At 43.8% G+C, this 19657-nt stretch overlaps 1 protein-coding gene across 4 annotated transcripts in view; it reads right to left on the bottom strand.

The window, feature by feature from the left end:
* Positions 1-241: 241 nt before the first annotated feature.
* Positions 242-19657, bottom strand: part of FLT4 (fms related receptor tyrosine kinase 4) — a 144742-nt gene continuing 125326 nt past the window's right edge. For 3 of the 4 annotated variants that reach the window (XM_060240330.1, XM_060240331.1, XM_060240333.1), the window contains 9 exons: positions 16834-16928; positions 13719-13841; positions 12560-12671; positions 11184-11283; positions 9038-9143; positions 6738-6877; positions 5761-5881; positions 3891-3976; positions 242-905 (listed from right to left, as the gene is read on the bottom strand). In XM_060240330.1, coding sequence (XP_060096313.1) covers positions 686-905; positions 3891-3976; positions 5761-5881; positions 6738-6877; positions 9038-9143; positions 11184-11283; positions 12560-12671; positions 13719-13841; positions 16834-16928 — 1103 coding nt within the window. In that variant the 3' untranslated portion in view covers positions 242-685. The remainder of the gene's footprint in view (positions 906-3890; positions 3977-5760; positions 5882-6737; positions 6878-9037; positions 9144-11183; positions 11284-12559; positions 12672-13718; positions 13842-16833; positions 16929-19657) is intronic. The other variant, XM_060240332.1, reaches the window with a different exon arrangement.

Genomic DNA, 19657 nt, shown 5'->3' with positions numbered 1-19657 from the left:
CGATACAAACCAATTCTTCTTTCACTTTCTCCCACAATTAACAATTTGGGATACAACTGTAGGACACAATAATGCAGTAAAAGGTTGTGATTATTTTGGTGCTTAATATAAATGAAATATGTAAGACTGCAAAAATGATGTACTGTATGTACAACTGTGTACGTTCAGTAGGGCAGGACTGACCTAGTGTAGAAATACTGCAGCTCCTCTGTTTACTCGACTTCATTCAGCTGGTTGCTATTTGTGTCAAAATGAGAGCAGAAACAAACAAAGCAGCCTATCAGAAAGAAACTCAGCTAAGACATATCTATTTTTATCTGACCTGAAATAAAGCTTATTATGGTGAACTAGTTGAATAGAGGTTGAATACTGAGTGGTAGCTGCAGCTCTCAAAGCAGGCATCCACCTGGTGGCAGAACACTTTAGTTTCTTCCAGAAAAATGCATACAAAGAGGTCATGATAAAACTATAGCCCTATCAACAATGCGTTTGTGCCAAATGCAAAAATCCCCCGCTGAAATGCTTGGCATCCATCTTCATATCCAGGGAATATTGCCATCTGTTCCTCAGGCTCTGCCATTGGGTCTTCTAAGATGATGGGATGTGACTCAATAGAACAAGGGCAAAACTGCAGAAGTGGTGAAAGATGGTATCTATGCCTGGTGTCTCCTCAATCTGTTCCTCTTTAGTATTGGTCTGAAAAAAATGAAGCATGAAGGAGAGAGGGACTGGCTCCCTCAGTGGGTGGAGTGCAGCTGCCTTCTTCAGAGTGTTCTGACAGTTCCCCATATTCACTGTTGTAAAAAGTCTGACCTCTGAGCTGGGACTGATATGATGGCCGACCCCGACCCCTCAGGTCCAACTGATCCATGGTAGATTCTGCATTTTGATTGGATCCTTTACTGCTGTTGAAGAAAACAGAGGCAGGGAGTCAGTGGTGAGCAAGAAATATCCTAAACAACCTCCAAGGCAAGTGCCTTAGCACCAGAAAGAAGAAGAGTTGGTTTTACACCCTGCTGTTCGCTACCTGAAGGAGTTTCAGAGTGGCTTCCCTTCCTCTCCCCAGAAGAGTCATCTTGTGAGGTAGGTGGGGCTGAGAGGGTTCTGAGAGAACTGTGATGGACCCAGCTGGCTTTATATGGAGGAGTGGAGAATCAAACCCAGTAATCCAGATTAGAGTCCACCGCTCTTAACCACTATACCAAACTCGCTCTCTGAAGACAAGCACAAATCCTTAAGATATGCATGGGGCACAACCCAGAACCACCCCAGCAAATTGTTCCTGTCTTCACTTTAAACATGGTAGCAGATAGAGAAACACATTCACCAAGCAATTTCTGTGGTCCATCTATTTCATTGAACACAGCCTTGTCTTTTGGAGTTGCAAACTACACATACTGTTCCTTAACAGTCTATTAGTGTGTCTACAGGTTTATCCTAATGACTAGAATTCCCCAATTCCTACTTAGTTCTAAAACTCTGTTAATCCCAGTCCTGCAGCAGCAGTTTATATACTGTCCTCATGCAACTGTGGCAGGGCATGGGGGGATGACATTTAAACTTCTTTCCTCGGCTTTTACAAGGTGTGTATGTGGGAGGGCATGATACTGTATAGTGTTGGAAAGAGAGAGCCCCATTTCCCCAATCCCAAGATTAAAAAAATAAAGAAAATGTCATGAAATGCATGGGAGCACTCATGTGATAGAGGTGATAATCGTAATGGTATTTGCCACTTCTTAGCTCCATTTTATAAAGCTAAGGTTATAGCAGATGGCAATGATGATAATGGCATGATTCTACTAAAGTTAAATAATTTTAAGTACCCATTGATTTTCATGAAGGAAATCTAAGTATCTACATTACTCTCCCACTGAAATCAATGGCACTTCAAAGTACTTAATTTTGTCCTATGAAAATCAAATCATTTTTGAAAAAGATATAAACCAGGGCATTAGGGTGGGCTGTGGCTGATGTTCCCCATCATCAGTAATACCATAGATACTGTCTAAATCGGCATTTCCCAAAGGCAGGATTGTGACCTGGCACCAGGCCGTGGAGCCCTCAATGCCGGTCCACAGGGCCTCCAGTCCCCTGGCCGCCTCTCCCCGCACCTTCCCCCGCATTGCACCTCCCTCCCCCAAGTTGCACGCCTCTGCGCCTCCTTCTCTTACTCCTCCCCACTTCAGGCCACAGGTCAGTTTCATGCTTCACAAAGCCCTTCCGCCCTCCCCACCGATTGCTCGGAAATTGACGCGGAGCTCATTCCAGGCCAAGCTGGCTGGAGCTGAAACAAACCCTGCCTTTGGGAAACACCGAGCAATTGGGCTGTCACACGGGGTGGGGGGTGCAACATGAAACTGACCTGCCTGAGGTGGGGAAGGGAGGGAGAAGGAGGCGCACGACGTGGAGGAGGAGGCACGATGCGGAGGAAAGCGGGGGAGCAGCCAGGGGACTGGAGGCCCTGTGGCCCAGCGTTGAGGGCTCTGTGGCCGGATTTCCCACTGAGAGTGAGCAGTTTTAAAGGTGAGTTGCTCCCATTTCTTTTCCTTTCTTTTCTCTTTCTTCCTTTTGTCCCTCCTTTCTTTCCCTCTTTCCCTCCCTTTTCCTTCCTTCCTGTTTGCTTTCTCTTTTTTTCTATATTTGTTTCCAACTCTCCCTCCCTTCCTCTCTCTCTCTCTCTCTTCCTTTCTTTCTTCAGTCTTTTCCCCTGTCTTTCTTCCTTCTCTCTCTCTCTTTCTGTCAGTCAGTCTTTTTCTGTCTTTCTTCCTCCCCCCCTCTCTCTTTCTGTGAGTCAGTCTTTTCCCCAGTCTTCCTTCCTTCCTTCCCTCCTTCCTTACCATTGCTAATCTGAGTAGACTGGGGGGGGGGGGGAGAAGCTTTAAATGCCCTGCCATTTCATGTTTTCCCAGGCTGAGAGCATTTTATATTTTTAGTTTTCTGCTGTGTGGTCCTTGTGCTTTTTTTTAATGTTTTATTTTTACAATTGCATTGCAAAATCCCACTATTCTCCTACCTTTCCTAAACAAAATTTTGCAAGAGTTTTAGGCTTGTTTGTACATCTTTTCTTGTCTCCTGGCTCTACCCCCAAAGTCTCTTGGCTCCACCCCCAAATTTTAGTGGGCCACGAAGGAGAAGTGTAAAAATAACCAGACCATGGGGGGGAAAGTTTGGGGAAACCCTGGTCTAAATAATTATTTAAAGCATTTTCATCCCTAACTCCTAGCTTGAGGTCTCAAGGTATCCTCCATAAACAATAAAGTATAGATATGGGCAATCAGACAAGGCTCACATAAAAACCATTAAAGCCAGTGAAAAAACAAAACAGAAACAATAAACAAAACTCATAGAAAAGAAGTTAGCAGTGCTATTGGCAGAAGGCAAAAGCTAAAAACAGAAAATCCACTTATGCGTATGATAGATGCACAGCTGTATTCCATGTGACACTTCCAGTAGTCCTGCTAGCTGAGAAGAGAATCACATTATTAAAATTTCGCATTATTCAATTGGTGTATTTGTATTTGAACATTGGTGAAATGCTTTATTTCGAAAAACAAAGAGGACTGTGTATTTGTTGCTTGGTTGTCTGGAAAGGCCTTTCTTTTCCTGTCATATTTCATCACTGTGTAAGAAGCTTCCTCTTTTTGTTTTTTTGCAGGGATTCAACTGGCTCCACTCAAAAGCCATTAAGCTCAATCAACCCTTTTGTTATAAATGTCTTCAGGAATGCTGCCGCCAGCAGCAGGTTACAGGAGGATGGATGTGCTTGCATTTCTGTGTTCACAGCACATTTACAAAAGGCTGCAGAGAGATTTGCTGCAGACAGCACTGCAGGGTATTGTATGTTACTGTGAACTTTGAAACATGGATATAAGAGTGGGACAATGGATTACCTGAGTGCACCTTCTTTTCTGTGTCTGTTTTCTATTCTCTCAAACTCCTCAGATGCCAAGACCATCCCACTGTCTGTCTGATTGTCCTGCAAGGAAAAAGAAGCAAGAAACATAAGCACCAACCTTGCTGAGCAAGCATTCTCAGAATTTCTCACCATCCTGGTAAAGATTCAAGCGGGCAGCCGTGTTGGTCTGAAGCAGTTGAACAAAGCAGGAGTCAAGTGCACCTTTAAGACCAACCAATTCTTATTTAGAACGTAAGCTTTCATGTGCTCTTAAGTACACTTCATCAGATGAGGAATCCAGCACAGTGAGCAAAGCAATACATAACTGAGCAGAACCATACATAGCTGGTAGGCAGTGGCCCAGAATGCAACATGGTACAGATTTAAGAACCAATGACAGTCACTGCCTACCAGCTATGTATGGCTCTGCTCAGCTATGTATGGCTTTGCTCACTCTGCTGGATTCCTTGTCTGATGAAGTGTGCTTAAGAGCACCCGAAAGCTTACGTTCTAAATAAAAATTGGTTGGTCTTAAAGGTGCAACTTGACTCCTGCTTTGTTCATCCTGGTAAAGGCTGAACTTGTAAAGAAAATGCAAGGATTGCAGAGGGAGAGGGGGAACTTGCAAGGGAAAATCAGATGGCAGGATAGGTGCTCATTTCTGCTTTTGCCCTCCAGATGGCCCCTGGGCCATTTTTAATCTTTTCTTCTCTGCCAGATCTAAAGCTAGAAGAAAAACCATTTGAAAAAAATCTACCCACTCACCCACTAATTCTCTCCTGCTATTGCCTCCACCATCTCCTGCATTTCCATCACCTCAGCTATTGCGAGGTTGCTAATGTGGAACTCTGCCCTAAATCAAGGGGGGGGAAATCATGCACAACAGTTCTCCTCTTAGAGCCAGTTTCACTTTGCAGATCTCAGGCATCCTCTATACAGTATTCATCTTCCATATGGAATGAATGAAATTTGTTTCCTATATCTAGAATAAACAAAATGACAGAAACTTTGGCTAATTCCGCACTAACCTTGCTCCGTGCCAGGCTTCTGTTTCTCTGCAGAGCAAGCTAGTGATTTTGCACCAACTGCTCTGTGCTGTAATTTTGCACAAGGGCAACCTGTGATTTGCTGCTCCGCAGCGTAAACCTGAAAAAACAGGTTTATGCTGCAGAATGGCAAATCGTGGGTTGCCCTCGTGCAAAATGGCGGTGTGGAGTAGCTGGTGTAAAATCACTAGCTTGCTCCTGGAATGGAGTAAGGTTAGTGTGGAATCAGCCTTTCTCTCCTTTCTCTTCCACCTATAGTATGAGCTAGAGGAAATTCCTATTTATGAAAATCATCCCTCTGGAAGGGACTGAAGGCAGCATCCATCTCTTCCAGCAATTATCTGCACCCCAGTCCTCTTCAGTCTGCTGCCCATGCAAGCAGCTTACCATAATCTTGAACCCTGGTAACTGCCGTTCCTGATAACCTCTTGCAGCAGAGTCCCTTAGATCACATAAGAAGACTTGCTGAATCCCAGCAGTTCTACAAGGACAGCCAGAAATAGTAAAACTTTGGCTTCCTCCCCAAGGCATTCAATATACAGAGGGTGGGTGGGATTCAAGTTCAAGTTTGAAAAAATGAAGCCAACCATTTAATTAATTTTTAGCCATGTCAGTCATACCAAGTGCAAAAGTGCAGCATCACATCCCCTTTCTGTCTAAACTCAAGATATTCCCTGAGAAGAGTTATTTCCCAGAAAAGAAACACAATATATTGTTTATAGGAAACTTCAATTTGAGCATACATTTACTTGATCATCTGGGCATAAGTTTGAACAGTGGTAACAAACAAATAAAGGTTGAAAGTCTTGACCAACTCACCGGATGTGCTTTATACATGGTTTGTGTCATAGGAAATTCTTCAAATGTCTTTATTCTAGATGGACACCTAATCTGATTCCCACCAGTCAAACAGCCAGGGAAGGATACACAGTTATAGTATCTGGGAGAGGAAACAAAGTGAGCACAAATCAGGAAAGATTCCATTGGGACATATGCTTCAAATAAGATAATCAGCACTTTGTGCTCTTCCTGTAAAGCAATTTAGATAGGGGAGTTATGACATTACATTTTTCAGCATAGAAGCAGCACTGTCTAAAGCAATTGTTATCCCTCTCCTTGGGATGCATGTTGAAAGACTAGCTAGATAATCATGCATTAAAAAAATTAAAAAGTAGGTTGGGAGGTTATTATTGGGGACCGAAGAGCAGAGTAGGAAAAGGAGTAATTAAAGCAGCTTGAAGAGTCAGATGTGAGAAGGAAAATGGATGCGGAGAAGGATTTTTTTATTAATTAAAATGTTTTTGGAGTGTACACCACACATATTTTAAGTCTCAGCTGGCTTTAACTTTGCTGTGTGGAGCACTCGTTGGAAAACAGAAAAATGCAGCACCAAGTAAGACTGATAATCATTTGTTGAGGGAAGTATGAGTCCAGTGGCACCTTTAAGACCAACAAAGTTTTATTCACTGTATGAGCTTTTGCATCCACACACACTTCCTCAAATACAGATGTATCTAGGCAGCAGATCTTGCTTCCTTGCGCTCACAAAACTTCAGGGAAGGAGTTTCATAGAAACTGCATGTGGAAACATTTGTGGATGAGAGTTTGCACAATGGAAGTAATTATGGCTGAAAATGTTGATGAGTTTCCTATAATCTAATGCAATTTAATTTTTCGATGATGTCAAACAGATATGGTTATTCTCAGAGACATTGTTAGAAAGCTGTCTTGCTCTGTGCTAGGCTCTCTCTCTCTTTCTCTCCTGCCGTGTTTTCCAGGAATTAGCAAGGACTTACCTTGCTGCTATACTGTGACAGTGCATTCTCATATCAAATTCCTCTTCATCAGAGTTCTGCTGGATGGATGAAGCCACCTGGGAGAATCCATCATCTTCAGAGCTCTGAGAGTCATTCAGGGGAATATAGTCCTTCCCCTCCTGATGGAGATGTGAAATAAAAAATAAACATAAATAAATGATTTTTTTTAACATTTCCTCTTTTCTCTATACTGACAGAAACACGGTTATTGAATTTCTAGATGGTTGTTGCATATGGTTATGTTAAGGAATACCATGATTTCATGAGGAAAGCAGGTAAATCAAACCTTTTTCACCCAGAAAGTAATACAGTGCCCTAATCTTTCCACTGCCTGAGAAGCAGAGAGAGAAGATATGCAAAGGATGCCCTCTACTGTTATTCAGCCCATCTAATTACTTGCAGACTGTATCTACTCCATGTATTTGAATACAGTGATGTCTGTACTGGCTGGTCTCAGAGTACAAGAGAGGCAAATATATGAGATGGTGTGTTTTATTGGGCCAATTTCTGATTTCAAGCGTCAGAAAGTTCTTCCCTAAGCAGTGTTACTAAGGCAAAAAAAAAAAAAAAATAGGAGCAACCTCTCTGAAGACAGAAATAATCTATAGTTGCATAATATAGAGTTGCTTTTTTTAAGCACTACAGAAGAATCCCAGAGGGCCTGCTATGTATCTCTCATGCTCTACAGAACAAATACTGCTTCAGGCTGTTGTATCTAAATGAAGAATTCCTGTCCTCAAAGAAGAGTCTTCTGTGTAGAAATGCAAGTAGTTATATATTTCAGAGCATTAGAAATAGTTTTTAAAATTTGTCAGATTCATAGCATTCCTTGTGTAGGGTTCAGTAAGAATTAAATACAGATACTAAATTTGACTCACCTGAGGGATATGTGAAATTTATTACCGAAAACACCCCCATGATTTCAAGACAGACAACTGGCAAATAATGAAATCACGTCTCTCTTTACAGTGTTTGCCCTTGAGCAGGGCCGGGGCCAGGCTTTCTGGGGCCCTAGGCTGGGAGGTCACCTCCTTCCTCCTGGGCGATTTAAATTATGCAGGAGGGCACCCAGGAGCAGCTGCTACCCTCCCTGTGCCAGTGAAAGGTCCCACAGATCAGCTGGTTGGTGGCCTTTAAATTGCCTGGGAGGCTGTGCCTACTCTTGGGCACTCTCCCAATCACATGGGAGCACTGGCAGAAGCAGCTGGGCTGGCCTTTCCTTCCATTGTCTTTAAATCATGCGGGGAGGTGTGTGGCTGCTCCTGCAGCTCTTCCCATGCAATCTGAATCAAGGGCGGCTTTCTAGCCACGGTGGAGGTGCCTGAGGGCTGCCTTCGCTGGCAATTCAGATTGCATGGAAAGAGCAGCAGGAGCAGCCACACACGCCTCCCTGTGTGGTTAAAGCCTCTGCCAACCAGCTGGTCAGCAGGCTCTTTAAACGGAGAGGGAGGCTGGCCCAACTGCTTCTGCCAGTGCTCCTGCATGACTGGGAGAATGCCCAGGAGCAGGCACTGGCCTCCCGGACAATTTAAAGTTAGCTGATCAGCAGGACCTATCACTGGTCATCATGATCATCATTTTGTAGGTTGAATAGGAATTTCCCCCCAGATCAGACTGGCAGTCAGTCAGAGGGATTTCTTGTCTATTCCTAATGTATGTGCCTCGGCTCACTTGCATGAGTCATTTTGAACTGTTTGACATGCAAGTGTCTGCTTGCGACACATAATGGTTTATATGTGCGGGCAGATACGTTAAGAAGCTGGTTAGCACTGAAGGCTCTGTCTCACAGAAACAGAGTGGAGAAAAAATTGTTTTTCGTTCTCTCATACTCTATGATGCTACACAATTGCATAGGTTGCAATTTTGGAAGTAAGATGTGGCTCTTCTGGTTCACTTGAGAGCTAACATCTGGGTAGCTGGTCCAGGATGCAAAAAGTGGAAGATGATCTACCATATCCCTGTGGGGAAGCCCTGTTTGCTCAGCATCAGTTGCCACCCAAACATTTTTTGTTCGCATGGAATAAGACGTGCCAATGAAACTGCACTGGGATGGGAAATCCCTTAGAGGCAACAGCCTTTGAAAGGCATAGCATATACACTATGCATAGCTCTCACACAAGCCCCCACTTATGTAAGTGATTGTGTCTCAATTAAATCAGCATCCTGTGTTCAGTTTTACTAGCATAAATTACAAGCATTGTATAACCCAGAAATTCAATGAAGAAACAACTCTTCAGAAACTGGAAGCTTCTGCACTGAAGCAATGAAAGGGAACTTACATGCTGGACATTCTCCTGAAGAAGGTCCCCCAGAATCTCTACCAAGTCAGAGAATGTTGGTCTCTCCTTGGGATCACCGTGCCAACAGCTTAACATTATACGGTAACTGTGCAGGGAAAGAAAGAAAATGCATTTTCACAGCATTGCTATGGTTTGGATGAACATGCTCACCTTGTACCTATTATCTGTACTCTTTCTATTATGTTTTATTGTATTGAATAAATATTTATTTTAAAAACTTTCAAACAACAACAAAACAATTTAAGCTTTTGCTTAACACTAAAACAAGCATTTTCATCCTGTAGCTGTTGATCAGCTCAGGGCCGGTGCTGGGATTTTTGCCACCCAGGCAAGGCTCCGCCCCCGTCCTCTAGTGAGGGAGGGCCCCCAATGATGACCCAAATCGAGTCCCATTTGCACAGAGGGCTCCTCTTTTTGGAAGTAAGATGCCCCTGCTGCTTGACCTTCCTGCAGTGTGGGAAGGCTGAGTGGGGCCAAATGGCCCCGTTTGCACGAGGAGCCCTCCATGCAAACGCCCCCCCCACTTGACCTTCCCACAGTGCGGGAAAGCCAAGTGGGGCCAGATCACTCGGCCCTTCCCTTCCCCAGTGCCCTCGGAGGATGCTGAGGAAGGGAAAAGCCACTCTTTCGACTCTGAGGGATCGGGTGAGCTCCTCCGATCCCTTAGAGCTGAAAGAACACTTGGCCCTTTGTTTCCTCAGCACCCTCGAAGGACACTGGGGAAGGGAAACACCACTCTTTCTCAGCTCTGAGGGATTGGGGGAGCTCCTCCGGTTCCTCAGAGTTGAGAAAAAATGAGCGGGAGGCTAAGGGACGGCGCGAGTGAGGACGGGTTGCTTGCCCCTGCCGGGAGCTGGTGCTCTAGGCTATTGCCTTGTTTGCCGACTCCCACACGCTGGCCCTAGATTAGCTACAGAGCCACTATTACAAAAGGCAGAAACCCCACAAAGAGAAAGCTCACTATTAAGGTGGATATTATACTTCGGCACATTAAGTAGAGAAGATATTGGATTTATATCTCACCCTCCACTCCAAATCTCAGAGTATCAGAGCGGCTCACAATCGCCTTTACCTTCCTCCCAGGCCTGGCACTATGGTTTCTAGCGCCCCAGGCCACCCCCACCTTCCCGCCCTGTCCCTTCATCAATGTGATGTCATCAGAGCGCAAAGTCCTATGCCTGGCCCTCTCAAAGTGAGCTGGAGGTCTTTGGGGGAGGAGGATGGGGTGGTGGTGAAAGGGCAGTCGGGGGGGAGGGCATCCCCCTGCCCCTCAAGAGGGCTTCCTGGCACTACAAGCGGCCCGGCCCAGCCCGCTGGGAAATGGAATCTGCCGGGCTGGGTGGGTGGGAGGGAGCTGGGAGGTGGAAGGGAGGGGCTTAGCTCCTGCCCCGCTCCATGGGGAATCAGAGGGATGGAGCCTCTGCCCTTGGTGCTGCTGGGACTGGCGGCACTGCTGGTGAGTGGCAAAGCATGGGGGGGGGGCGGAGTTGGCCAGACAGCGGCAGCAAGGAGCGGAGCTTCTCTGGCGGACTGGGCACAACTTGCAGCCTCGCTTGGTTGCCAGCAGCCCGGGAGGGAGGGGGCTGCCGGCTGCCCCCTCATTCTTGAGTGATCTCTGCTGCAGCTGAGGCTGGCATTGCGTCCCAGCACTTGCTGTCACACCCCCCTCGACATCACTGAGGCTCCGACAGCCTTGGCAAGATTGGGAACGCAGCAGGTGCAGCAGTGCGTGAGGAGAGGGGGTGCCTCCTATTGCCCTAGGCTATGTGGTGCCCGAGGTTGCCGCCTACTTGACCTACTCCCACGCGCTGGCCCTGCTTCCTCCCCCACAACCAACATCCTGTGAGGTGGGTGGGGCTGAGAGAGTTCTCACAGAAGCTGCCCTTTCAAGGACAGCTCTGCAAGAGCTATGGCTGACCCAAGGCCATTCCAGCAGCTGCAAACAGAGGAGTGGGGAATCAAACCCAGTTCTCCCAGATAAGAGTCCGCACACTTAACCACTACACCAAACAGCAACAGGAGAAAGCATTTGGGCTATCTAAACATCATCAGAAGTCTGGGATTTCTTGTGAATCTGTATTTTGATGACAATTCCTAGCTGGCTAGGTTTTCAACTTTGACTCACATTTCTGCAGTTGCATATTCAGGGGCTCTCATTCTGGTACCATCTTTCAGTCTCTGGCAAAATTCCTCATTGATTTGGACTCCAGGGTATGGGGAGGCACCTGGAAAGGATAACCCACAGATTGTCAGCCAATAGCATGTAGGTGCAGAAGAGAAGAAAGGACGGCTACATGGGGAAGAATGCCTTGATCTACTGTGTGTGTGAGTTCATCGAGACATTTTCTTGTCAGCCAGTACATTTATTGGCATAAATTAAAATCAAATGAAACCAGCATTTAAATATACTGAGTACAATCAAAAATCAATAATCTCTCCAGACCTTTAATCTTATATTCCCCGATTCTCTCTTACTACTGCACAGAGTTTTTTTTTTAGCAGGAACGCAGTTCTGCCTGACTTGGCATCAGGGGTGTGGCCTATTCTACAAAAAAGCCCTGTGCGAATCAATGGTGATGTCAGGGGTGTGGCCTAATATGCAGATGAGTTCCTGCTAGGCTTTTTCTACCAAAAAAGCCCTGCTACTGAGAGTGTGATATGGGGACAGTTATTTGACAGTGATTTAAAAGAAGGGAAACAAGTTTCACTTGTGGGAGGCTATGCCTGTTAAGCAAAATTGAGCTAATTAGAACATCCCATGTTTGGATATATGAGCAATTGATTCTGGTTCTCTACTGTTGCATGGGCAGATCCTTTCATGGTAAAGCAAATTCACAAATCTCCCATAAAGAACTGCTGAAGACATTAAATGAGGTGAGCCTAAAGGCACAATGTAATTGTGGGGCTGTAAGCTGTGAAAAATAGGCAGCTGAAAGCTGCTTCTTCAGTGTTATAGTAAGCTGCAGAGAGGAACAATATTAGATATATTAAGAGACATTTTCTTAATATTTTTGAGACTGAATGAAACAGCTTGTTGGGAAACGGTTAGAATCACAAGGACTGAAATGCAAGGTGGCATTCAATAGTTATTCATCATCAGTTCAGGCCTTTGTCTGTAAAACTGGTGGCATATACAATCAGAAAGCGTCATTTTTTCCATAGGATTTTTATTCCAAAGGTTAAAAACAAGATGAGCTCATCTCACCCATGTACACTGTCTTGAGCAATCTTGAGGAAGAGTGGTTTATAATTGTGAGGAATGACTGAAAGAATGAAAAACTGGTGGATTATTTTAAGATGGGAGCAATGAATTGGGCAAAAGGAATCAGCAACTGGCATTTTTAAATAGGAAAGAAAAGACTAGTGGCAAAAGAAGCAGATTTAGAGAGATCTGCCTTCAACATTAAGTGCCCTGAAAAGTACAGATGGCAGACACACAGGTAGGCATTCTTAGCATTCAGATCCTGACTTAGCAGGCCAGTAGACAGTTTTACTACCCACCTAGAGAGAAGATCTCCCACAAGAGGACTCCAAATGACCAGACATCACTCTGTGTGGTATAGACTTTGTCAAAGATGCTTTCTGGAGCCATCCACTTTAGTGGGAGGCGGGCCTGTAGAGATAAAATAAATGTGCATGGCTGTTACATTCCAAATTAAAATTAATAGCAAAAAAGGAGAAAAATCAAGAAAAATGCAAATTAATCCAGTACAATAAGGTGTCCATTTAGGAACATTGTAGGATGCAATCCAGTATTATTTACTTATCTGGATGGATGGGCCTTATTTATTCTCCAACTCAAAATGGTTATCAAAACAGTTGAAGTATTTCCATTGCAAACAGAAAACTGAAATTTGGGTTTCCCTTATTATATCCTGATTAATAAATATTTAAAATGGGACATGCTATGTTGTGAGTATGACCTACAGGGATAGACTTTTTAAAACATCTAATTTATGACCTTGGCCTGCCCTGTGTTACTTGGTGATTCTGAAGAAGAGAGCTAAAAAAAAAAAATATTATGTTAGTTTGGTAATATGAGTGCTGTAACATCTAAATATAAAAGCTAGCAAGGGATAAATGTTAGCAAATGCAGTTATATGGACTAGGCTTTGATTCACTTGTGGATGTACATAAAGGCAGCAAAACATTAAAAAAAATTCAAGTGAGGGAAGGATGATGATTACTGTGTCAGATATAATCTGGTAGCTATATACGATGGCACTGCTAAGGTCTATTACTTCATATACCAAACGACATGTCTCCACTAGTGTTTCCAGTGCTAGTAAGGTACATAATATAATGCTTCTTAGTAAATTTATTCATCTATATTTATTTGTGTATTAGTTGTAAAACAGATAATAAATGGGTTTTGTAGTGTCCATTGAGAACTACCTCCTGATTTGACTATCACTATATTTATTACTAAAGTAGCTGCAGCTTTTTTGGATGACAAAAGACATAAAACCAGGACATTCACAGACAAGGTCTCTATACACATGGGGAACTCCAAAGGCAAGCTGAAAAATATGGCTTTGGAAATTTACCAAAATGGACAAAGGTCATTAAACCACACAGAAAAGGACTGAAAATGTTGCTGGGGGGCTGAATGTTGAGAACACAGGAGAACCAGCTAAAGGGGAAAAAACCCAGAACTCACACTGCCTTTCCTGACATAATCAGGATCCTTGTAGATGTCCCGGGCCAGCCCAAAGTCACAAATCTTAACCACATTGTTTTCTGACAGTAAGATGTTACGAGCTGCCAAGTCCCTGTGGATGCACTAAGGAAAAGCAAGAAAAATAAAACAAAATAGTTCCAGAAACTGGTTTTGACTGACAGAGGTAAGAGATGATGAACAACTGCAGGAGTTTCTTGAGTAATTTTCTCTTAAAATAGTAATTAAAGCAAGACTCTGATACTTTGAAGCTCTTCAGAACTAATTTCCTCTGGAGTATTTCGCCAGCTCACCAGCTACCCACTTGCTCATAGCAAGCATCAATTCCTTTTGGGGAGCAAATAGGTTGTTAGACCAATGCACAGCTATCCTGTAAACATGGAGGGATTTTGTATTTATCTGCATTAAGTTTGCATTAAGTTTCCATCTTAGGCGGGCAAGGCAGCTGGCTCCCTTCCTGGAGCGCGACGATCTAGCAACAGTGATCCATGCTACGGTCACCTCGAGGTTGGACTACTGCAATGCCCTCTACATGGGGCTGCCCCTGTGCCGAACCCGGAAATTGCAGCTGGTGCAGAACGCCGCCGCCCGGTTGTTATTGGGGCTCCCAAGGTGGGAGCACATTCAGCCGGGACTTCGGGCTCTGCACTGGCTACCAATACCTTACCGAGTTCGGTACAAGGTGCTGGTTATTACCTTTAAAGCCCTATATGGCCTAGGACCTGCCTACCTGAGGGACCGTCTCTTCCCACACGTTCCCCAGCGAGCACTGAGATCGGGAACTCAAAACCTCCTGGTTGTCCCCGGGCCAAAGGAAGCCCGTTTGAAAGCTACAAGGGACAGGGCCTTCTCCGTAATGGCCCCATCTTGGTGGAACCAGCTGCTGGAAGAGGTAAGGGCCCTGCGGGACCTTACCCAATTCCGCAGGGCCTGTAAGACAGCCCTCTTCCGGCTGGCCCACAGCTAACCGGCATCGAACATCGAACACTGAACACCGAAATACTGAATTTGAAATCGAACTTGAATCGAGTGTAGCTTTAAGACCACTGTATGATTTTAATGTTTATGTATATAATAATTGTTTAGATTTTTAACTATAAATTATGAAATGTTAATTTAATGCTTAATTTTATATTTTATGTTAGTTTTACATGTTGTAAGCCGCCCTGAGCCACCTAGTGGGAAGGGCGGGATATAAATCTCAGATAAATAAAAAAATAAAAATAAATAAATTAGAATTGTTCTGCCAAATATGCGTACAAGAGTGATTCAGTACACTTTCAAAAATCTTTTGACAAAGGGTCTAAATATACATCACATTATCCTTTCTGGGTCCACCACAAGTATTTTTGACTGGACATGTCTAGAAAGTGTGAGCCTGATTTGGGTAAGAAACCCATGAATGAAGAGACGGGGTTAATCTGTCCTCACCATTTTCCCATTCTGAAATGACCCTGAGGGGAGAACTTGCATGTAACCAGGCCTCAGATTCAGTGGGAGCTCACAGGAGCACAGCTCCTGAACCTTTCTGAGAGTTCTACCTCCTTGTCCATTGAATCGTATTGCAGCTGCATAACGATTTCTGGATGAGCTCCACCACCTATTTTTCTACAAAACAACCCCTGCATGTAACCTTCAGTACATTTAAGTTTCTCTGCAAGCTGAACACCAGCTCCCCTTGGTCATTTCAGATTGGGAAACCAGCATACTTCTTATGTGCTGTGCCGCAATACCCATTGAATTCCTGCTTGTCTGGGAACTGAGTTCTGATTACAGAACTTGAAAGGCATGTTTGATCAAAAAACCTTGTAGCAGACACAGTGAGGATATAAGGTTAAGACAACTGTTGTTAGGCCAACTGCCTGTCACCAGATAGTCCTGAATAAATATTATAGTAGCATGACAAGAAAGTACGTTTTCTTGTGGACCAGTAACAAGTGAAAGAACAAAAAGTGCATAGTAAGAGTTAATGATCCATTCTTCAGTAGAGAGCAGTAAGAAAATAATCTTCAAAGAACCTGTATGGGGACACATGCAATTTAACATTAATAAATAACCAGGGCCCAGGGGTAAGGTATTATTTCTTTCTTTCATTAAGCTTCTATACCACCCTTCCTGTGAGCAGGCTCAGTGCGGTGTACAATGAATTTAATACAAAATATGTTCAAACATAAAACCATAAAACCTAACATCTACATGGTGCCATAGTGTAAAATTTCTAACCCCCAATTTACATTAGCATGGGGTGGTGCTGAAAGAACAGTTAATAAGTTGGTTGCTGTTAAAACCATTTTTTTAAAAAAAGAAAACCATTGTTAAGAACTGCTGCTAAAAAACTATTGCTGTCCTCAACCATATGCTTGTTGGAACATCTCTGCCTTGCAGGTCCTGCAGAATCGTAGTAAGTCCCACAGGGTCCTGATATTCGTAGGCAGAGATTTCACCCAGTTGGAGGCAGGGGCGGCCCTGCATAAAGCAAGTTGCAGTAATTAAGTCTAGGTGCGTCCACTGTGTGGATAACTGTGGCGAGGTCAGGGCAAGACAGGTAGGGGGCCAGTTGCTTGATCTGACACAGTTGGAAGAATGCCAGCCTGGCAATATTTGTGACCTGGGCCTCCTTTAACAAGGAGGCATCCAGGGTCAGACCCAGACTCTTGACCATCTGCACTGGCATTAGGCTTGTGGTCAAGAGTCTAGATTTGGCACTCCAAGTCTGAATCTCCTCCATCTAGCCAGAGAACCTCCATCTTCAACAGATTCAGTCCCAGTCAACTCTGTTTTAACCATCTCATCACAGCCTCCAAACCCTCAGCTAGGTTTCCAGGGGCAGTGTCCACCTGGCTGGTAACCGATTTTGCAGAAGACACTGGATGATGAAAACCCAAGCAGACTATGTAGAGCTTCAAAAGGACCTCTCCAAACTGAGCAACAAAATGGCAAATCAGATGCAATGTAAACAAATGTAAAATGCAGACTGTAAGGCAAAATATTCTAATCTCACATATCTAGGTCTGCTATTGAATTACATTGAATCATAAATGTTCTGTAAAAACATCTATACAGAAAAGGTGTGTCAGAATAAATATACAGTGTTTACCTTTCTGGATGCTAGAAACTCCATACCACGGGCCACCTGAAAGCTATAGCAGATCAGGTCTTCCATTGTCAGAGGGCTTTGCCACAAATCATCCACTGTACACAGTGTGAGAAAAGAAGGTTACATTTTGCAAGTCAGAGGCAGGGAAAAAGTACTTCCATTAGGCAACAGAGATTATCCCAGATACATCTTAAATTTGCTGAAATCAATGCTAGTCTAGGATGCAAAAGTAGGAAGAAACTCAGAGAATTAGCTAAAATCAATAATGGCGAGTCAGCTCACAGTTAAACAGGTTTTAATTGAACTTAGTAGTACTCGAGTACATGTAGCAGTGCCAACATTAAAACTATTATTGTTTATCATTTGGTGTTGCTACAGGCATGAAATGATTTCACATGTGCTTGAGTCTCCCTGAAATAGATGTCTCCACATAAATGGCAAGGTAGCACTTGACACTCAGTGTGCCAAGAATTTCTAATCTAATTATGAGAGGTAACAGGTGTGTATACAGAAAACTAATTTGAGATCCATGGAAAGTTAAGAGGTGAAATCTTATATAATTATGAATAATTATGAATTATGAATAGACTAAAAATGTCACTCTTAGGCTGTGATCACACATGCTAAATAATGCAGGTTCAATCCACTTTCAGTGCTCTTTCAAACTGAATTTTGCCAGTCCACACAGTAAAATCCAGTTGGAAAGTGCATGAAAAGTGGGTTGAAACTGTATTATTTAGCATGTGTGATCACAGTCTTATGTCAAGAAATCGAGTCCTAATCGTAAGGACACTTGTTGAAGTGTCCTTTGGGCAGAGGTCAATTATGTCATCATCTACCAACTGCATCGATTTTACCTGTTTCACTAACTATCTGATGTTAGATCACCAGAATCTAAGCTTGACAGCTAGAAACCTGGAGGAAACTGCTGTGACAGCCTAATTAGATCATGAACTAGATTGGCTATCTAATTAAGCTAGTTAGTACCAACACCTAGGACAGGGGTGGCCAACGGTAGCTCTCCAGATGTTTTTTGCCTACAACTCCCATCAGCCCCAGCCATTGGCCATGCTGGCTGGGGCTGATGGGAGTTGTAGGCAAAAAACATCTGGAGAGCTACCGTTGGCCACTCCTGACCTAGGATATAGCCAGGACAGAGGCTATGCCAAACAGGAGAGAGAGAGCCTTCATTGTCCAGAAAAGGAGGTGGTTATATCTGTTTGAATGCGTGCCTGGCCAAGAATTATTCCAAGGAGCAGAGATGCAGGAAAGCGAGCTGACATCGTCTGCAGTGCAAATATTTTGCTTTGCTCTTATCAGACTGTGATATTGCATCTGTGAGCTGGGAGAATGAGCAAGGGCTTGACGTCCTGCCAATGAACTTCAGAAGGCAACAGGTTGTGTTCCTCTAACAAGAGGGTTTATGCAAAATACTTTTCAGTGTTCTGTGTTATAGGAACCAGGAACTGTGTGGAGCAAGCAGCCTGGGACAACTAGTTTAGTATAAAGTAGAGGAGTTAGTCTGGGTCGCTGCCGGTAACTTTTTTGTTTTATATTTTATTCCTAATCCCTAAACACTGTTTTTCTTTGTATTGTTTTAATGTCCTTTTATGTTTTACCCATCCCCTTGTAAATAAAACTATTTCTATTTTTGTTTTGGTATTTGTAGACCGGCCACTATTTAATAAACCTACTAGACCATAAGAACCCAGTTCGTCTTAGAGGTAGAGGTTCAATTTTTAAGTGAACATCTGTTTTCCTTCACATCCCCTACAAGGTCTGAGGGGGCATAGCCCAAACCCCCTAGACTTCTTTGACACTTAGGCTATGGTCACACTGGAGGCTTGGCATGATTTGCCCCTCTCAGCCTCCTTCCTTTTGCCTCTCTTCCTTGGAATACATGGGGGGCGGAGAGTGCAGATTTGCATGAGAGCAGTCCCATTGACTTCAGTACATTTACCCTTGTGTCAATCATGGGATGCTCTCAAACAGAAACAGAGAGGGGCTGGGGGGTATTTGTTGCTCAAAAACAGCTCCCCTGGGACTCCTAATGACTGCTTGGCCATGGTAACTGACAACGCCAGGGGTGATTATGCACTTATGCACCCATCACTACCTGATCCAAAAGGGGAAGAAAGAGGCAGAAATGGAAGGGAAGGTTCAGACTTCCCAAATGGCTTAATTTTACAAGAGGGGAGGGACATCCAGAAACGAGGGATGAATGCGCAGGCCTGTAGCTACAGTGGGGCCCAGACCACTCCATTCAATCCTCCCTTCCAAACAAAAAAAATGCTGCTGCAGGCCCCTCCAAACAAAATCCTGGCTATGGCTCTGTGAATGTGCAGACATCTGTAAGCATCAGACTTTCTCCAGTGGCTGTTTACTCCACATCCAACTCTTCAAAGGATAGGGTGAGTACGATTTGGGAATGGGCACCAGATGTGGCTGTGTGACCGAGCCTATTTAATCCATAAGGGAATAGCAACTGTATCAGGCCAAACTGTCCATCTGACCACAGCCTTAGCATATTTAATATGTCTATTTCTGTTTTCTAATGAAGACAATTATATTTCAGTACTTAACCAGCAGGAGAATTTATGTTTTATATTTTTAAAACCAATGTGCAGCAAAACTGAAGTGTTACTAGTTGTTATTACAGGCAATCTATGAAAGGAACACCAACTGCTTTTCAACAGCAGCCACAAAAGGCCTTGACTTGAAAAGGGTTTGTGTCATCTGGGGGCTAATACTCCACTACCATTACTATTTCCATTCCCCCCTCCCTGACTACTATTTGCCTCACAAGAAAATCATACGAGTTCTA

This window comes from Heteronotia binoei, chromosome 5, assembly GCF_032191835.1.
Source record: "Heteronotia binoei isolate CCM8104 ecotype False Entrance Well chromosome 5, APGP_CSIRO_Hbin_v1, whole genome shotgun sequence".
NCBI classification, from domain to species: Eukaryota; Metazoa; Chordata; class Lepidosauria; order Squamata; family Gekkonidae; genus Heteronotia; species Heteronotia binoei.
This window is presented reverse-complemented; position numbering and strand designations above follow the sequence as displayed.